Source organism: Pipistrellus kuhlii, unplaced genomic scaffold, assembly GCF_014108245.1.
Source record: "Pipistrellus kuhlii isolate mPipKuh1 unplaced genomic scaffold, mPipKuh1.p scaffold_m20_p_23, whole genome shotgun sequence".
NCBI classification, from domain to species: Eukaryota; Metazoa; Chordata; class Mammalia; order Chiroptera; family Vespertilionidae; genus Pipistrellus; species Pipistrellus kuhlii.
In genome coordinates this window covers 7,299,887-7,318,931 of record NW_023425522.1, presented here as the reverse complement: position 1 = coordinate 7,318,931, position 19,045 = coordinate 7,299,887, and the positions used below count along the sequence as shown (strand labels likewise).

Genomic DNA, 19,045 nt, shown 5'->3' with positions numbered 1-19,045 from the left:
TTTTCAAACCATGCAAAGGGATTAGTCTGGTGGTAAAAAATATATATATAATAATAAATAAAATAAAATAAAATTTTTTTAAATAATTAATTTAAAAAATTAAGCCCAAAGAACTTTAAATGAAAATCACTTCAGATGAATATGGCCAAAATCACGAAGGTCTTGGAAACACTGCCAAGGTGATGAAGAGCCACTGAAGGTTTCTAGCAAGTAGGTGTCATGATCAGAACGCTATTTAACAAAGAAAATTATTGAGATAGAAAAACTAAGACTGGCGTGAAAGAGGGAAAGTGTGGAGGTTTAAAACAGCAGGGAGAAGTTCCTAGTGGACGCCACGCTGGCGTGAGCAAAGGGCACGTGGGCTCCGTGTAGGAGAGGGCTGCAGAGGAGTGGAGTAGTGGCCACCACAAGGCTCTCTCGGTCTCTACCCACCTAGCAGTCCTCTGACCATAAATCAGTCCTAATTATCACGGTCTTCTGTAGAGCGTCTCGTCCATGGACAAAGAACCACCCTGAGTTATGAATCAGTCTTTCAGGAGAGTTCCCCGAGGGTGGATTTCCACCGGGTCCCCTTAGACCGCCAGGTCCCATTAGACCACCGTGGAAACGCTGACCGTCCCAGTGCTGGGCCTCCGAGCCGGGGGCCACACCTGGAGAGGAATGATGCTGGAAAACCCGCAAAACCCACACTTAGTCACACATCCTCCCCTCGCCAGGCTCGGCCCACACGTGGAGGAACAGAGACCAAAGTGAACACCGGCTCACTTTCCTTTTTCTCTCTTAACATGGCCACAGAAGGATGGATCCGAGAGTACGAGGCAGACAGAGCTGGATTCCAGGAGGATGTGACAAAAGAATGAAGCTTATCTCCTGCGATTCGTCAGTTAGAAAAGTGGGCTGTTTTGCAAAACAGCGGGGAGAGCGTGCCCTACGAAGGTCTATGAGAACCGGGGAATCTGAGAAATAAGTAAGCCTACACCGGGAGGACAAGTAAGAGGCGTTTCTACCCAAACACTCTCGGGGCCAAGCCACAATTTGGGGATCAAGGTTAAGTCCAGATCTGCTTCACCCCTTCCTCCCCCACCCCCCGCCACCTCACCCACTGCTCACTGGTAGACCCCTCGCCCCTCCAAGTGTGGTCCGAGCCAGCAGCAGGGGCTTCCCCGGGGCCTTGTCAGACATGCAGGATCTCAGGCCCCGCCTCAGAACTAAGGAATCAAAATCCGCGTTTTAACAAGGTCCTGATGATACTGAGCCCCTTAAAGTCTGAGAAGCGCTGACTTAGGAGAGAGCACCCTCTGCTCCCCTGCGGATCTTCAGATGGTGCCGCGGGGGAAGCTGCGCCCCGCCCTGGGGTCTGAGGCGGCTGAGGCAGCAGCGGGACGTGCCCAGGGCGAGAGGGGACGGAGGACCTGGTGGCCAGGTCTCGCCCAGAAACTCACTCCAGAGGACTATCGTTTCTTAGGAGCGAGGTCTGAGACTAAAATTAGAGCACGGACTTTCCTCTTAGCTGCCCATTTTATTTAAACAAAAAAATACTAAACATTAATTTCAGTTGTACTTAATTGAATAATTTCTCGGGGGAATAGTTCAGGGAGAGTTTAAAACTGCCTGTTTCCAAAAGCCATTACAAATTGGCACGCGCTCCGATGTCACCGTGCCAACCCAAACAGCGCGCTTCGGCGTCCCCGGGGCCGCCGCTCTCCAGATGTGTTCTGAACGCCCATAATGGACTGCAGGCGAGAGCCATATTCACACCAAGTCCTATGTTGAATATCCTTTTCCAATTATCTGGAATGAGATAATAGATCCCTAATTGGAAGCATTGGGTGGGGGGAGGCCAGATCTGTGGCCTCTCCCTGTGAGTGCTTTTTACTGGCCCAAACTCAGAGCGTTCGTTGCGTAAGAGTAAAGGAACTCGCGTTTGCCACATTTTCTAGTAACCATCTGAACATCTACAAGGTTAGAAACTAGCCCGTGGTCGCCTCTGGTGAACTAGCCCATTTTTAAAAGATGGATCTTTTCCTCTGAATCGTAAACACGCAAGGACTGGGGTTGGAGGAGGCAGAGATGAAACTCGAGTGGGTGAAATCCAAAAAGCACCCTGGGTGGGGTGCAGGCGTTGCTCCTCCTCCCCGACCCCATCCCACCCAAATGCCCTCGACTCCGCTCCATGCTGGCATGCATGGCACGGGTCTGACCCTCTCTGCCACTCCTCACCGGGATGATGATGAGGACGCGGCCAGGTAAGCCATCCTGCTCATGCTCATGAGCGGTTTCTTAGCTCGCATCCCCAATGAAATCATCTTTGTCTTCTCTAACGTAAGCAGGTATAGACAAAAATTAGGTAATGGATTTTACAGGTTCTGCTACACTGAGCTGTCCATCCTTAGCATTTCTCTAATAAATGTCCGTTTAAATTCAGGTGTAAGTCAGATAAGTGTTTTGTGCACAGCGGCAGGCAGGCAGTTCCGGGGAGACCGGCCCCACACGTCACACGCGCTGGAGCGTGCCACGCGGTCACGGCTTGCTCGGTTTCTGAAGTTGTCTGTTTCCACAGATGTCACTGAGCAGCCATCTAAAAACTGTGCATAAACGCAGCTGTGCCTGGCCGTTAGCAAGATATACTTGGAAACCTTGTTCCCCAGAATGTTCAAAAATTTTTTCCAAATCCTAAAGAAAAATTAATTATCAAATTCCATGTGTTGACAAGCAAACACTCTAATGTGTATGTTTCAACTTGACAAAGGAGACTTAAGCATATTACCCAGAAACCTCTAACGAAAACAAAGTCCATGTATGGTATTTACTTCACTGCATTTTTCTCCTAAAATGTTTAAAAAACATTGTTATCGTGGAATGTAACTTGCAAAGAGAAAGAAGTCTCATGTGTACAGCTTAACACATAGGAGCAAAGCAGAACCTGTATAACATCACATGCTCACCCAGCTTGGCACCACCATACTACAGACCCATCGACCTGGCGAAAGTCTAGCTCCCTCACTCAACCCAACTCAACCAAGTTCATGCCATGCTGTCACGTGCTAATGCAAACACCTTACGAAGTACGACTTGCTAGCACATTTGCTCAAATGCCTACCACAGTCCTTAGTTGTCACCTACCTGAGTTTCAAAGAAAATAAATGCCTAACTCTATCATATGGACAGGGGGAATTTTCCTCCAATAAATCTACACTAGAGACTTGTGCTCTGGGGATGCTTAATAATACATCACAGTCTGAAAGGACCTGGAGGAAGAGCTTGTGGTCAGTCACACCCAGATGTGAACTTTTCTCCCTGACCGGCAGTAAGCGATGCCCCCGTCGTCCCTCTGATTAACCCCGAAGTCAGGCCTCTTCCACTCGAACAAAGGCTCGCCACTCGGAGCTTCTGAGACTTACTGAGACCATTCCCAGCACCTTGCAAGCTGCCTTCCTTTCCATGCTGTTTCCAGATCGAAAACAAGCTTTCGTTCCAGCATAAAGACACTAAAATCCTGGTTATAAGATGAATGTTCTCTTAACTCTAAGAGGAGCCTAATCCAAGGCTTTGCTGTAAGAGAAACAGTTGTCAAGTAAACTTGGTTTGTGAGATTCTCAGCAGCAGTTCAGCTGCTTCCAAATAGCACATCGGAAAATTCCTACGTTACACGGTCCAGGATAATCAATGTTAAAACAATATACAAAACATCATCATTTCCGTACTGGGCGCCATTTCTGTCGGGAAAGGAGGGAGACATCTAAACCAAGATGGTAATTCAAGCCAATAATCTACAAGTTGGGGTGTGCAAGATGATTCCTTGGAATGTGGAAAGAAAGAACTGAAACTTCTATTAACATGCTGTATTTTTTTAAATCTCCACCTCTTCTAATTTCTAATTTTAGGAGCCAAATAATATAGAGGAGTACATATAATTTTATAAGTGCAATTAGAAAAGAATGTTCTAGAGAGTTGTTCATACTTTTTTACTAATGCGATGGATGATCTAAAAGATTGGAGGCTGTCACGGTAAGAGTGGTATAGAGCAGTGGTCGCCAACTGGTGGTCCGTGAGGTCTGAAAGGTTGGTGACCGCTGGTATAGAGGATCCACAGAGGAACAGGAGACAATTAACCCAAGGGTCTCAAAGTTAAATGCCTTTGCCGTTATTCAATAAAACATTCAATGCTCAGAGAAATAACTGAGCATTCGGTCAGTCTGAATTGCAAGAGGGTTAAAAATCACACAAACACATCACCCAAAGAATATAGTGGTAAAATGTTCATATTAGGGAAAGTGGATGAGGGATATAAGAGAATTCTCTGTATCATTTGTGTAACTTTTCTATAAATATAAATGTCGTTCAAAATAAAACACTTAAAATGTGCAAATTATTTTCACTAAAGCAGAGTGTAGGTTAATCCTACAATGGCACACTTCCCTGTATTTCCTAACACCCAGGCTCCCCTACACCCCATCCCTGTAACTGATGCACCCGTAGTCGGGGCAATTAGGGGTTATCTCACCACTCCACTTCCTGGCAGCATTTTGAGAGCTTTTGTCAAAATGTTTGTTCATAGCGTGCACTTTGCATATAAACATGATTTGTCTTTGGAGTTCTGGTCAATGACAAAAATAGTTGAGAACTGCGGAACCATGAAAGAGGAGAGAAAGTAGAGAAAGTACAGGATTGCACAATCAAGGGAAAGATACGGAAAGAGCCCCCAGATGTGATTAGAGGTTTGCTTTAGGAGAAAAATGGCAGCAGGACAGAGTGCCTGAGAGTAGAACAGGGGTCAGACATGGACTGAGCAATGGGGACACGGAGGGAAGGGCAGACACCCTCTGCCCTCAGGAAGCTTCCAGTCTGGACTCGAGGGAAACGGACCAGGGAGGAGGCTGCAGCAGTGCGAGGAGAGCGGGGCTGAGCTAAGCCCGTGGCATAAGATGGAAAAGGAGAGGCCAGGAGGAGGGACAAGGAGGAACAGAACTCACCCGGGTCACAGGGAGAGAAATCCTTTGCTCACAGGCGAACTGATGAGTGCCAACCAAGTGGATCTTTTCCCTTGAGACACAGAACCAGGGGGAGAGCGGGGGTGGTGAGGGGGAGACAAACCCCCACATTGTTACTAAAATAAATTAGCGCTGTCCAAAGGTAAGGGAGGGAGTGTGAACAAGAGGCCAGGGTGAGGGCTGAGGAATGATCCTGAGTACAGCTGTGACTGTCAGGAAGGAGACCTGCTCCAGAGCGGGGAGTTGTCACAGCTGAGCACCAGGAGAGGGGCTTCCTGAACAACAAACAGCAATTCCTCAGGCCGAGCTGAGGGCTTTGAAGGGCAGCCTTTCTCTCTCCGTTGTTTGATTTTGTTCTCAGCTACCCAGCCAGAGCATTCCCGGCCTAAAGAAACAAGCCTCAGTCCAAGAGGAACCACCACTGAGTTTCCAGTGGTTCAAACAACCCAACACCACATCTGTCCATGGACTGTCTGCTGAGTGAATGGATGAATGAAAGAATCCTGGGTCAGGAGCCCCTGAGCGAAGGTGATGAAACAGCCATGAATGTGTCCTTCCTTCCTTCCTTCCCTCCCTTCCTTCCTTCCTCCCTTCCTTCCTTCCTTCCTTTATTCCCTCCTTCCCTCCGTCCCTCCCTCCCTCTCGCTTTCCCTTCCTTCCTCTCTTTTATACTCCCTTCCTTCCTCCCTCCTTTCCTTCCTCCCTTCCTTCCTTCCTTTCTTCCTTCCTTCCTTCCTTCTTTCCTTCCTCCCTCCCTCCCTCCCTCCCTCCCTCCCTCCCTCCTCCTCCTCCTCCCTTCCTTCCTTCCTTCCTTCCTTTCCTTCCTCCCTCCTTCCCTCCCTCCCTCCCTCCTCCCTCCCTCCCTCCCTCCCTCCCTTCCTTCCTTCCTTCCTTCCTTCCTTCCTTCCTTCCTTCCCTCCTTCCCTCCGTCCCTCCCTCCCTCTCGTTTTCCCTTCCTTCCTCTCTTTTATACTCCCTTCCTTCCTCCCTCCTTTCCTTCCTTCCTTCCTTCCTTCCTTCCTTCCTTCCTTCCTTCCTTCCTTCCTTCTATGCATCCATCCATCCTTTCATCCATAAAAGCAACACCAACATCCAAGAAGTGGTGACCACCCAGCACAGAACCCGGGAGGTGAGAGGGAGCTGCAGGGCTTCCATGGAGGGCAGAAGAGCATCCGTCAGATGGGAGGGGAGGGGCTAGGACACTGTGGTGCAGGATTTTTTAAAATGTCCAGCCGTTACAGGCCAATGCTTTTGGAAAATGCAGTGAACATAAATTACTAGGAAAATAATATCGTAAAATGCAAGCCCACTAATAATGCATCTGGACGTCATGGCAACGCCAAAATGCTGTCCTGAGGTCTGACTCCTCACTCTCGTGTGCACTTAGCTCGGTGTGCACTGCTAACCCACAGTTAAGGGCAGGCTCCGGTCCAGGGACTGCAGTTTGGGCTTGGGGGCTTGCCGGGGCTGAGTTTGCACAGCGAGCACACTATCTGCACTTCTCAGGTGCTCAGAACTTCAGCTGCTGCCCAGAGTGGCCCCGGGCCTGACAGCTCCACCAGGGTCAGCCATGAGAACCAGTTATGTACAATCTGTCCGTGTCTTTTGGAGCTTCCCCAGTCCTCACGGCCTTGGAGCTTGTTTTGACTTGATGCCTGAAGCCCGAGTTCTGCATTCCACCCCTCCCCACGGAGCGAGGAAGTGGGGGTCTCCGCACAGACTGTGGCAAGGCTGGCTGGTAGACTGCCCCTTTGTCCAGCACCTTCAGGCTCTTTCCCTTTCGCCAGACACCTCTCCTCTGCTTTCAACACTCACCTCAGTCTGGGCTCCTCTCCTCAGATCTTAACCTTACCATGAACAACCCTCCAGATCCTTCTCTCGACCATGATGCCCCCACAAGTTCTCCCCTGCACCTTCCTTTCAGGAACAGGTTCCTGGCATGCGAGGTCTACTCTGGGGGTCGTGGACTCTTCGGAGAAAGTCCTAGAACCTGGTTTCCAACCCTAACACACTCTAGTGAGATGGGTTCCCCATTTATCACCTCGAGATCCAATGTGACCAAGGCAATGGCTATTCTTCTTGGTCATCTTATACCAGCTCCCCACAGCTTTCCCCACGGGCTGGCCACCTCACCTTTAAAAACGCTCCTTTGTGAATCCCATGAAGCGTACTCACACCTCCCTCTGCTGGCCTTTCCTTCCTTTGGGATGTTCCCAAGTCTTTGTCCCTCTTGTTTGTAATGGTAATGGCGCCCAGATTTATTACCACTTTATGATGACCCCAAGTGAACAACTCCGGGTTGTCCTCTCCCTTGAGCGCTAGCTCCCTCTGCTCAAGCATCTCTGGAGCCACGTCAACCTGAGGGTCCACCCATTACCTACAAGGGCTTCCCAGGCCTGCGAGCACCCCAGAAGCACCTGGAGCTCTCTTACGTGATACCAGCCCTGGCCTCACACCCAGGGATTCTGATCTGAGTAGGCCAGAAGTAGGGCCAAGGCTTTTTTGTCTGTAAGATGAAGCTTTTAAAGGACTGCCTGAGAACAATGGTTCTCAAACTTGGCTGCACACACTGGAAGCATCTGGGGCGCTCTAAAAACGCAGATGCCTGGTTCCTGCTCTCAGAAATCCTGATGGAATGAACTGTAGTAAAATAAAGATGACACTTGGTCTATGTCCCTGGTTTCGGGCTCAGTTCCTAAAACCCTGGGACTTCCTTAGTGATGGGGGTGTCTTTTGTTATCCATAGCAAGTCCCTCTCAATCATGCCTGAGTTTACACTAAGGAGGTGACTCTTGGTGATCCCCCCACACACAGCTTCAGGATGGGGGTTGGACACAAGAAGGAACCATGTGATCAGAAAGCATTGAAATGAAGTTCAATCACCAAGGTCAACGATTTAATCAATTTTGCTTGGGTAATGGAATGCCATAAAACCCTTCAATAGTGAGATTCTGAGAGCTTCTGGATTGGTGAAAGCATCCACCACTAATATCGGGTGCAGACTGGACACTGGCATTTTGAAAACTCCCCAGTTGATTCTAATACGCAGTAAAAGCTGAGAACCACTGCCCGAGACAACCTGTGTACATATGAACCTGCCTTTCACTCCAAGTAAGAGCTTCCTTCTTACCCCAAATACTATCTTGGCTTCCCAGTCACAGAGTACCTGCTTTTTGTTGTTGTTGTTTTTATGTTTTTATTGATCTCAGAAAGAAAGGAAAGGAGAGGGAGAAAGACAGAAACATTGATGAAAGAGAAACATCAATCTGCTGCTTCCTGCACGTCCTCTACTAGCGATCGAGCCCACAACCTGGACATGTGCCCTGACTGGGAATCGAACCAGTGACCTCTTGGTTCATGGGTCGATGCTTAACCAATGAGCCATAACAGCTCAGCCGGTGTACCTGCTTTTTAAATTCATGTACCAGTATGGTTTAGTGCTTCGTCGTTTAGTCCCATGGTCGGCAAACTGCGGCTCGCGAGCCACATGCGGCTTTTTGGCGCCATGGGTGTGGCTCTTTCACAAAATACCACGGCCTGGGTGAGTCTATTTTGTAGCAGTGGGCATTAGAAGAAGTGTAAATTTAAAAATTTTGCCGAAACTGGTTTGGCTCAGTGGTAGAGCATCGGTCTGTGGACTGAAGGGTCCTGGGTTCGATTCCGGTCAAGGGCATGTACCTTGGTTGCACGCACATCCCCAGTGGGTGGTGTGCAAGAGGCAGCTGATCGATGTTTCTCTCTCATCGACGTTTCTAGCTCTCTATCGTTCTCCTTTCCTCTCTGTAAAAAATCAATAAAAATATATATTAAAAAAAATTTTGACTCTCCAAAGAAATTTCAATCATTGTACTGTTGAAATTTGGCTCTGTGGATTAATGAGTTTGCCAACCACTGATTTAGTCCCACACTATTCACTGCTGCACATTAGTGCAGTGGTTGGCAAACTCATTAGTCAACAGAGAGGCAAACCACACATGGCTCAGGAGCCGCAGTTTGCCGACCACTGCATTAGTGCATTAGTTTTCCCTCCCTGGCTGCAGTGCAGGCTTTCTGAAGATTCAGACACTGTTTCCTAATTCTCTCCCAACTTATTGTGGACCACACTGCTGGGCCCACAGCGGGGACTCAGCACACTGTCGACCACACTGCTAGGTCCACAGCGGGCACTCAGCACAGTCAACCACACTGCTAGGCCCACAGCTGGCACTCAGCACTCTGCTGGTTAAAACTACTTTCCAGGCAGTAACACTGACTCTCACCCCAAATTCCATGGACCAAATACGGAATCGTATACTTCTTTTTACTCTCCTGTGACATGGTTCGTAATATCATGGTTCTTGGCATTTTTTTATACTAAAGCAAGATTTATTAGCTTATGGCCACAGAATCTAAAACAGCTATCTTAATGTATTCTTTTTCCCCCCAGAGAGAAATTTTACATTTTAAGAGTGTTTATTTTGAAGAAAAAAAGTTTTCACATCATAATTGACTAAATTGACCATTCCTCCACTAAGTAGCAAAATTTTTTCCAGAGTGTTCTAAGAATTAAATCAATCCTACAGATATTATTCTAAAAGAAACTACAGGATAAATTCCCGTTAGGAGATGGTTCTAGAGCTAAACCAGAAAAGACCAAGAAACCCAAGAAATAAAATACAATGGACTGGTTTCTCCCCAGAGTTTGCTCTTTCACCATGCTCTCCCAGTTTTCTGGAAAATGGGGAAAAGTCTTACATAATTGAGAATTGTCTTAACTGAACATCAACAATCACTGACTTACTTTAGAAAAGCCTGCTGATAATCAATCACCTTGTTAAACAAGGGGTTGCACTGTAGATTCCAAAACCATGAGGCATCAGCTGGGATCACTCGTGAGAGAAAGGAAAGGAGGAAGTTGAATTTCAGCAGCAAGCAGGTCAACAAGCGGGGTGGATGATCAGCATCTGGTGATCATTTATACATATCTAACCACTATGGTGAACACCTGACACTGATAAGATATTGTATGACAATTAAACTTCAATAAAAAAAATGCTCGCCGAAACTGGTTTGGCTCAGGGGATAGGGCATCAGCTTGCGGACTCAAGGGTCCCAGGATGATTCCGGTCAAGGGCATGTACCTTGGTTGCGGGCACATACCCAGTGGGGGGGTCAGGGGGGGGGTGCAGGAGGCAGTTGATCCATGTTTCTCTCTCTCATCGATGTTTCTAACTCTCTATCCTTCTCCCTTCCTCTCTTTAAAAACCCAATAATATATATATATATATGTGTGTGTGTGTATGTATGTATATATATATATATATATATTATATAATATATATATAATATATATATTATACACACATATATATGTGTGTGTGTGTATATATATATATATATATATATACACACACACATATATATATATATATTTAAAAATGCTCTTACTCAAGGATGCGGAGAGCTGCTCACAGTGGGTACTGAGAGCCTTCATTATTAGAGTTGGTCACTGGGTCACACACAGGCAATGGCCCAGGACTCACCCAAACTTCAAGGAGATGAAGATGGCTCCTTCCTCAGCGTGCAAGCACGCTCAGATCTTCCCTTCCTGTTAAAAAACCAGCCCTGAAGCGCATGCTTTTAAAGCTGCCTTCTTCCCTTTAGCGCCAACCCTCCCGAGAAGTTAGTCTACATTCTGCCTCCCGTCCCATTATAATGGGGAGTCTGGGACCACTGCTCTGGGGACACTGTTCCCGCTGAGGTAAACAGGGGCTGCCGGAGACTTCCAGAGGCTTCTTTTCAGTTTCATCCTATGGACTGTCCTGCAGAGCCTGCAACTCCTCAGAAGCCTGGACTCCTTACCTCCTCACTGCCCTTCTTCAGGGATATGAACTCCATCCTCTCCAACCAGAACAGACCTCTCAACAGGGGACTGTGAACCGGCATTTATAGGCAAAATGTATGTCCATGTTCACAAAAAAATTTGGGGGATGAAGGGTCCATAGCTGCACCAGCTTTTCAAAGGGCTCTATGGTCTCCCCCAAAGTGAAGACAATTGGACTACTGCAATCGCCTGCCCACTAGCTTCCCTGCCTCACACCTACCGAACTCTTACCTAATTCAACCTTCCCACTACTACCAAAACTATTTTTCAGATTATACCCGATGGTGGCCAAGCTGGCCTGCCTGCTCTTGCTGTGTGTACAGTTTACAACTCAGTGTGCTGGAACACAACTATCGCTTTCCTCCTGAGCAATGAATGGCTTTTCTTTTATTAAGGTTAAGTTCACATAGCACAAAGCTAACAATTTTAAAGTGAACAATTCATTGGCACTGTGTACACTCACAATGTTGGGGAAGCACCACCTCCATCTAGTTCCAAGCCATTTCATCACCCCAAAAGAAAACCCTGCACCATTGAACAGCTGCTTTCCAAAGCCCCGTTCCCAGACCCTGGCAACCACTTATTTCATTTCTGTTGTCTATGGATTTGCCTATTCTAAGCATTTCATAGTGACCTTTTCTGTCTGACTTCTCTCACTTAGCATAACGTTTTTGAAGTTCATCCACATTGTAGCATGTAGCAGAACTTCACTCCTTTTCTCAACTGCATAATATTCCATTATATATGCCACAGTCTGTTTACCCAACTATAGCTGCTTTTGCACTACAACTGCCGAGGTCAGAGGTGAACAGATGGGACAGAGGCGATGTGGCCTACTGAAAAGCTGAAAATATCTATTATCTGCCTCTTTATGGGGAAAAATTACAACCCCTGAAGTCTCCATGTCTTAACCTTCAGAAGAAGTGGCTTCTCAGACAACCTTCTCAGATGCCGTCCATGTTAAGTCACTGTAGCACTACATGGAACAGAAAGATACTGGAAACAAAATGCCCATCCTTAGAAAACTGGTTAAATTATGATAAATCCATACTGTGAAATACCATGCAGAATCGGATAAATGTGTACATGCTGACGGGGGGAAGATTTCTTGGTTGGATTAGGTTTAAAAAAAGCAAAGGATTACAGTGCATATAGTACACATGCATAGAATATATTACCTTTCTATTAAAAAATAGTAAGCCATAAGTAAGTGCATATATACACATCTGCACAAAAAATCCCTGAGAATCACAGGAAATGTTCACTTACCACATTGCACCTTTTTGAAATTTCTGCCTGAAATTTCTAACTTTACATGTGCACTTATTACACTGTTAAAAGGTATTACCTAAGAGGAAATCATGGTCCATTTATTTTTATTCTTTACAAACCCCTGTATTTACATGTAATCATGAAAACCCAATCTAATAAGTTCTGTTAAAAAGTTCTGTTTTTAAAGAAGAAAATGAAAAAGAGAATGTCAACCTGCCGAAGCCTGGCTTTGCGGTTTTTAAAATCAGCTTTCTTTTTCCCCCATTAACAAGTTCCTACCAGAGCCAGGCACAGTACCAGACGGCCTTCTCAGACGCCAGCCACGTCAGTCAGGAACTAGGTTTCCATCCGAGCTTTCTGCTGATTACTACTGAAAGGCATTCCCCAGCCCTAAACTGGTTTGGCTCAGTGGATAGAGCGTCGTCGATCTGTGGACTAAAAGGTTGCAGGTTCGATTCGGTCAAGGGCATGTACCTTGATTGCAGGCACATACCCAGTAGGGAGTGTACAAGAGGCAGCTGATAGATGTTTCTCTGTCATCGATGTTTCTAACTCTCTATCCCTGTCCCTTCCTCTCTGTAAAAAATCAGTGAAATATATTTTTAAAAAAAGGCATTCCCCATCAGTCAGTCACAGGACACTGAAAATCTATCGCCGGAACTCAGGACGCAGTGACTTCGCTTCAGCACACAGTCAGCCCAGCAGGCTGGTTCGCAGGGTTTATTATGTATGTGATGATCCCTAAACATTTTCCAAATGTGCTGACCTCATAAAACTGCCACCACCAGGGGCTGTGAAAGAAATGCTCCGAGACTGTATTTTTCCCATCCCCCAACTATCGCGACCCCCTGGGCTCCTGGCTGGGCAGCCCCCTACGTTCTGCACTAGGTTGGGCACCAGACTTGCTCCTTGAAAAGACAATTGACAGATAGCTTGGCAGCAAGGAAATTTTGCACCTGCCAACCCCTCCCTGTTTGTGCCCAGGGCCAGGAGCCCGCCCGCTCCTTGTTCTTTGGGATGTAAGCCTCTGCTTTGCTCTGGGTTCCTGCAAAATTGGGAGTCTGCCTTATTTTTCCAACCAGTCTGTCTTTGAACCCTTCCACTTGTGTAGGATCTCCATAACTTGCTTCTCTAAGACCTGCCTCAAGTAGAGGGGCGGCCTTTCTCCCTCCACCGCCAGCCAGGCACTCCTTTCTCCTCAATTCCTTGCTTCTCCCTCCGTGAAACTCTGGTTGCTAGACCCTTTCTCCCCTGCTCTGGCCTATCACTGATCGGACCCTTACACATCAGCTTTCCCACTGAAAAATCCTGGACAAGTCACTGGGGCAAGATAGATACTCACAGTGTGTTTTCTTCCGGTTACAAAATAAAATTAACTGAGGAACTGACTCCAAATGGAAACTATCTCTCTTGATGTTGCCTCTATACAAGGCGCTTTGTACATCTTCCAAGGAGGCAGAGATCTGGCGGTCTGCTTCCCTTGGGGAGTTTGAGACGCAGGAGAGAAAAAAACAAATTGAGAAATAACTATAAATAATCCAGCGCAAAGAACACGCCAGGACACAGGAGAGGCACAAGTGCCGCGGAGGTAACGGATGAAGAGATCATCGCCGCCGGGAGGGCCGGGAAAGATTCATGAAGGAGGCGGCGTTTGCGGTTGGTGCTGATGAATGATGGGGATTTCTGCGAGGTGGGATGCAGGCCACGGTTTCTGACTGGGAGAAAGTCTATTTATCACCTCCTCTGTGTGAGTAATGAGCAGATCTGGCCTCTTGTCAATATACGCTTTGTAATCAGCTGGCTTTTTGTCTGACAGGCTATCCTCTATCATCCAAACTTGTTCAGGGAAGATATTTCTTTTAGGGAGTCATCATTCAACCCTTTGTGAAACCTCAGAAACTTTTCATTTATAACATGTTCCCCCACCTAGCTTCTTTGTTTTCAATTGCCTAGTTATATATACAGGTTTTAAATTATGGATAATGTTTGTATTGGTATGATATATGCCATGCTTCCTGACTGTCCTTAGGACAAAGATGGGGGCCGGAAGTGAGGGGCACTCTGCTTAATAACTGCACTGAACAATGAGAGCTGCCAGCCACCTGGCGCTGTATGGCCCTTAAACACCACCACCAAAAGGGTTTCACAGTGAGAAGTAAATCATTTAAAAAATTTTCTTACACCCAGCCGGCCTGGCTCATTGCTTGAGTGTCGACCTATGAACCAGAAGCTCATGATTCGATTGCTGGTCAGGGCACATACAGGTTTGATCCCCAGTGTGGGGCATGCAGGAGGCAGCCTATCAATGATTCTCTTTCATCATTGATTTCTTTCTTTCTTTCCCTCCCTCCCTACTTTTCTCCCTCCCTCTTCCCCTCTCTTCCTCTCCTTTCCTCTCTGAAATCAATAAAAATATATTTTTTTAAATTTCATTACAAAATTTTCATTGTGAAAAAAAAATTTTATTTACTTTTTTATTTTCAGAGAGGATTTCAGAGAGAGGAAGGGAGGAGGAAGAAGGGACAGAAACGTCAATGATGAGAGGGAATCACTCATCAGCTGACTCTGGCACGCTCCCTACTAGGAACCCGGGCATGGCCCTGACTGCGAATTGAACCATAACCTCCTGGTTCACGGGTGGGTGCTCAATCACTGAGCAACACTGGCCGGGCTACGATCACAATTTTTATTTATTCAGATGTTACCGTCAGTAATACTTGCAGGATAATCACAGTGCAGGATCTAATGCTTCCTTCTGGCTAAGTGACGGGTAAACTTAGTTTCCCACCCTGTGCTAAGCACGGAGACTCCCTGACACACCTGCTAATGTCCTGCTCAGCTCAGACCCCCATGGTTCCTGGAATATGGATGTCAGCCTTGAACAAAGACTCAGCACACACATCCAAAGGCCCGCATGTATGCAGACAAGTCAGTCTCCATCTCTATTCTTCTCTCTTACACACGAACACATGCACACTCACATGCACACACATGCATGCACCACATGTAGCTGAAACATGGCTTCAAGGCCATGTCCTTTAGCTGTAATACTTGCCCCCTCTCTCTCCAGCAGGATCAGCCAACCACAGAAAGGCGCTCTACTCATTAAAAACCAGACAATTCTTTTCATTTGACATGGTGCCAAAGTAGCCCCCAAACCCTGAATTTCAACACACAGAAGGATTTCTCCTACATTAATAAAAACCTGGGTGAAAAAAAATCTATTCTCTGAAGATTTTCAGAAGTGTAGGCCTGAGAAAACAAAATAACTCAATGTAAGTTGTGTCTAGATATGTTTATTGACGAAGAGGTGGAAAGGTAGTCTGAAATTCATGTTACCATTTATTACCTTCTAATTTCCATGATTTTTCACCACCACCTTCAGCTTCCCAAAGTTCACTTTTCCTACTCTCGCCTCACTAAGTGGTGGCGGGGGGAGGGGGGATAGGAGAGGGGGAGAAGGAGGGTGTCGGTGGGAAGGAGAGGGGGAAGCTGTTTTCTAGAGGCATACAGACACTGGCCAGTTTGCAAAGAGAATGAATTCCAAACGTGTATTAAAGAGTTGGTTGTTTACAACTCAAGAATGCCAAAAGGCACTTTAGAAATAATGTTGTGCCCATGACGGACCGGTTCGGAGGCAGCCCTGAAACCTACATACACCATATCCTAAGGGTAACAGCATTAACGCAGGCATACCTGGCCGCCTATACAACAGTCTCAACCTGAGCCCACTGTGAAATGCCGGGAGCACACCTCCCCGTGGGGCAGCGCCCGTCACCTTGGCATCCTGAGACCTGTCTACTGAAGGGGCAGGTCAAAGTTCACGAGGGTATTCCCTCTATAACGCGATCTACGCGTTTCTGAAAAACCTCACATCCGGCGAAGTCACACTCCCAAAATCACAGGGTTTATGGTGGAAAACACCGTTAGGGGCAGACCGCCTGAAACCTGTGTGACTCTGTAACCAGAGAACTAACCAGAGAGTGATTGGTACCCAGGGAGAGGGCTGGGACAGCCCAGGCCAGCAGCTCGGCCGAGGCTGCGCTGCCCCCGGGGATACTGAACATGCAAACACGCGTGTGACAGCGGAGAGGCTCTGAGCCCAAGGCCTGCTGGTAAGGTGGCCACGGAGGGAGTGTCCCTGCCAGGAGCCCGGAGTCCTTCTGGGCTGGGGTGCCTCCTCTGGGGGCGGGCCCTGGTGCAGGTGCTCATTGCTAATTTTCTTAAAATAGAGTTGAAAGGGAGTCTGCTGGGCTGCCTGAGAGGCCTTTCCTTTCTTGCCTAAGGCTGTAATTCTACTCCTACATGCCTGCTTCTCTTGCCAAAGAAAAACGGCCTCTGAACCAATCCAGCCTCCAGGATCTACTGACATCATTTCTCTGCTTTTCAGCTGAGCTAGCTGCAGCCTTAAGGAACTGCGTGCCCAGCGGACCCCCTGTTTTCCCGGGATGGGACCTGTGGGCTCCTGAGAGCTCTCCGCTGCTGAGAGAGGCTCTTTCCCGGGCCTCCATTCCCAGGAACTCTGAGTTAGAGAAGGGGCAGCCATCAACACATGTCAGTTCAGTGACCTCCTGTGTTCTACCTCGTCCTCAGAAGTGAGTCTGACTCCCCCTCAGAGTCTGTGAGTCCTGGGGAGGTCAGGATTGCGAGACCAGCCCCTGTCCAAGAGAAATGTAACATGAGCCCCAAATGAAATGTAAAAATTTTAGTAGCCGCATTAAAAAAGTAAAAAGAAACTAATATATCTAATGCTGTATTTTATATAGCCTAGCATATACAAAGTATGTCATGAATATAAAAATCATTAACGAGATTTTCGCATTCTTTCTTTCATACCAGCTCTTCCAAAACCCAGTATGGTTTTGCCCACACAGCACATCTGATTTGGAGTGACCATATTTCAAGTGCTCAAAAGCCACCTGTGCCAGTGACAGTGCAGTTCTATTCAGATCCTCTGCAGATAACAAAGTGTCCTATTTTTTAAAACTTTATCGTTAAAAGACTATACCACCCAATGAAGCACAAAAAAATGTTTAAGTTCATATTCATATTCCCACAAAGGGTATCTTTCACATGTTAGTTCCAATGTAATTTATTAGTCCTTAATTACCTAGAACATTCATTAACCAGAACACTCCCTAACTACAGTGTTTGAATTTTAACAGCTTTATTGAGATATAATTCGCATACCATAAATTTGCCCGTTTAAAGTATATAATTCAATGGTTTTTGTGTATTTCATTAATTTTTAAAAACTGGTAAAGTGCCCTGGCCAGAATGGCTCAGTTGGTTGAGCATCAGCCTGTGCACTAAAAGGTTGTAGGTTAGATGCCTGATCAGGGCTCATATCTGGGTTGTGGGTTCAGTCCCCAGTCAGGGAGTGTTTGGGAAGCAAACAATCGATGTTTCTTTCTCATATTGACGTTTCCCTCTCTCTCTCTCTCTCTCTCTCTCTCTCTCTCTCTCTCTCTCTCTCTCTCCTTTCTCATCTAAAATAAATGAGTATGTCCTTGGTTGAGATTTTTTAAAAAATTTTAATGGTATTAACTATAATAAAGTCATACAACTCACCGTAATTTTAAGTTAAAAACAAATATTGAAGAAATCAAATTTTAATGCTTCAATTTAACATTTGCTTCAAATAGGAAAACACTGCATAATGGATTTTTTTTTTAAACCTACTTTTTCTTTAGGTTAAAGTTCTTAAGGAAAATTAAAGACGTTCCAATTTTACGTATTTTATTCTGGTAAAACAAGATGTGGAGAAAAGTTTTCAGAGTACCAAGCAGAGTTAATTAATTCAGTACAGCCTCCTCAGATGGGCCAGTGCTTGCAAGCAGATGTGCTGGCTAAATAGCTCAGGTCACTCTCGGCACGTTGTGGAGGGTAACCTCCCATTCCTCAGAAGGTCTGGCAGGCAGCTTGAGTCGACAGCAAACACTGGGACACATGGGAAAGTGGGATTTAATCTCTCTTGATTTGTACTCTCCATTTATTTCCAAACCTTTGCATTTACATAAGTGGGGGGAGGGGGGGGAAGCCCCATAGTCAGACATACACCATACTTAAGTATTAGCCACTAAAGTAAAAGACGAGGAAGCGATTTTAGGCACAGTTACCACAAATGTGTTTTTGGGAACTTTTACCTTGTTTCTCATAAACCAGAAAGTGCACTTCATGTTTCTTTTGATTTCTAATGACCAATGCGTTTAAACTATTAACATTTCATTTGCAACACGTGTCTGTTTCAGAGCTCGCAGCTGGACTATTTATTTTGCTAGCTGGTGATAGAATTCAATGCAGACTCTTTGAAAACATTTACCAGCTTTCCCCGTGACCTTCTGTGTACTTTCCAAATCAGGCGGCTTTGATTTTTATGAGCTAAAGGTTTACACACTGCAATGCTAACACTGTTACCTTCAGGATAAATTGTTTATGGCTCAGGTGCGGTTTGAAATATTTTCCTCCACGCAATACCCCGGAGGTCCAGGAGGAGAAAAGTTGAACCCGGTCCCTCCAGAGCAACAGTTTTCCTTTGTGAGTCCCACAGTGTGCAGGCCGCGGATCTAGACGCAGGCAGGGAGACCAGTTGTGAAAACAGTGCTAGTCCTCCACAAAACCGCAGGCTTCCTCTGCGAGCTCCCGGGTGCTTCATAATCACAAAATCGCCGTCCTCGGGGAGGGCCTGGTCATGCATTCTTAAGATTTATTCTTTGACACCAGCGTCTTGACATGGTAGACGGGGCCTGAGCTTGGAACCCACACCGACCTGACTTCACATCATGACTCTTGCCTACTAGCGAGATGGTCTCAACCAAACAGTTCAACCTGAGTCGTAGTTTCGAGCTCTGCAAAATGGAAGCAATTATTCCCGCCTCGTAACTGGATCGTGAGCACTCGCACTGAACAGATGCTCAAT

The 19,045-nt window shown here is 46.4% G+C and overlaps 1 protein-coding gene across 4 annotated transcripts in view; it reads right to left on the bottom strand.

Annotated features, from left to right (window-relative positions):
* The window catches only part of STX8 (syntaxin 8), a 218,425-nt gene that overhangs the window by 112,195 nt on the left and 87,185 nt on the right, over positions 1-19,045 (bottom strand). The window contains exon 7 of one of the 4 annotated variants that reach the window (XM_036452225.2): positions 17,820-18,066. The exons of the other annotated variants lie outside the window; for them this stretch is intronic. Coding sequence (XP_036308118.1) covers positions 17,990-18,066 — 77 coding nt within the window. The 3' untranslated portion in view covers positions 17,820-17,989. Of the gene's footprint in view, positions 1-17,819; positions 18,067-19,045 lie in introns of those variants that run through there. 4 annotated transcript variants of the gene reach the window in all.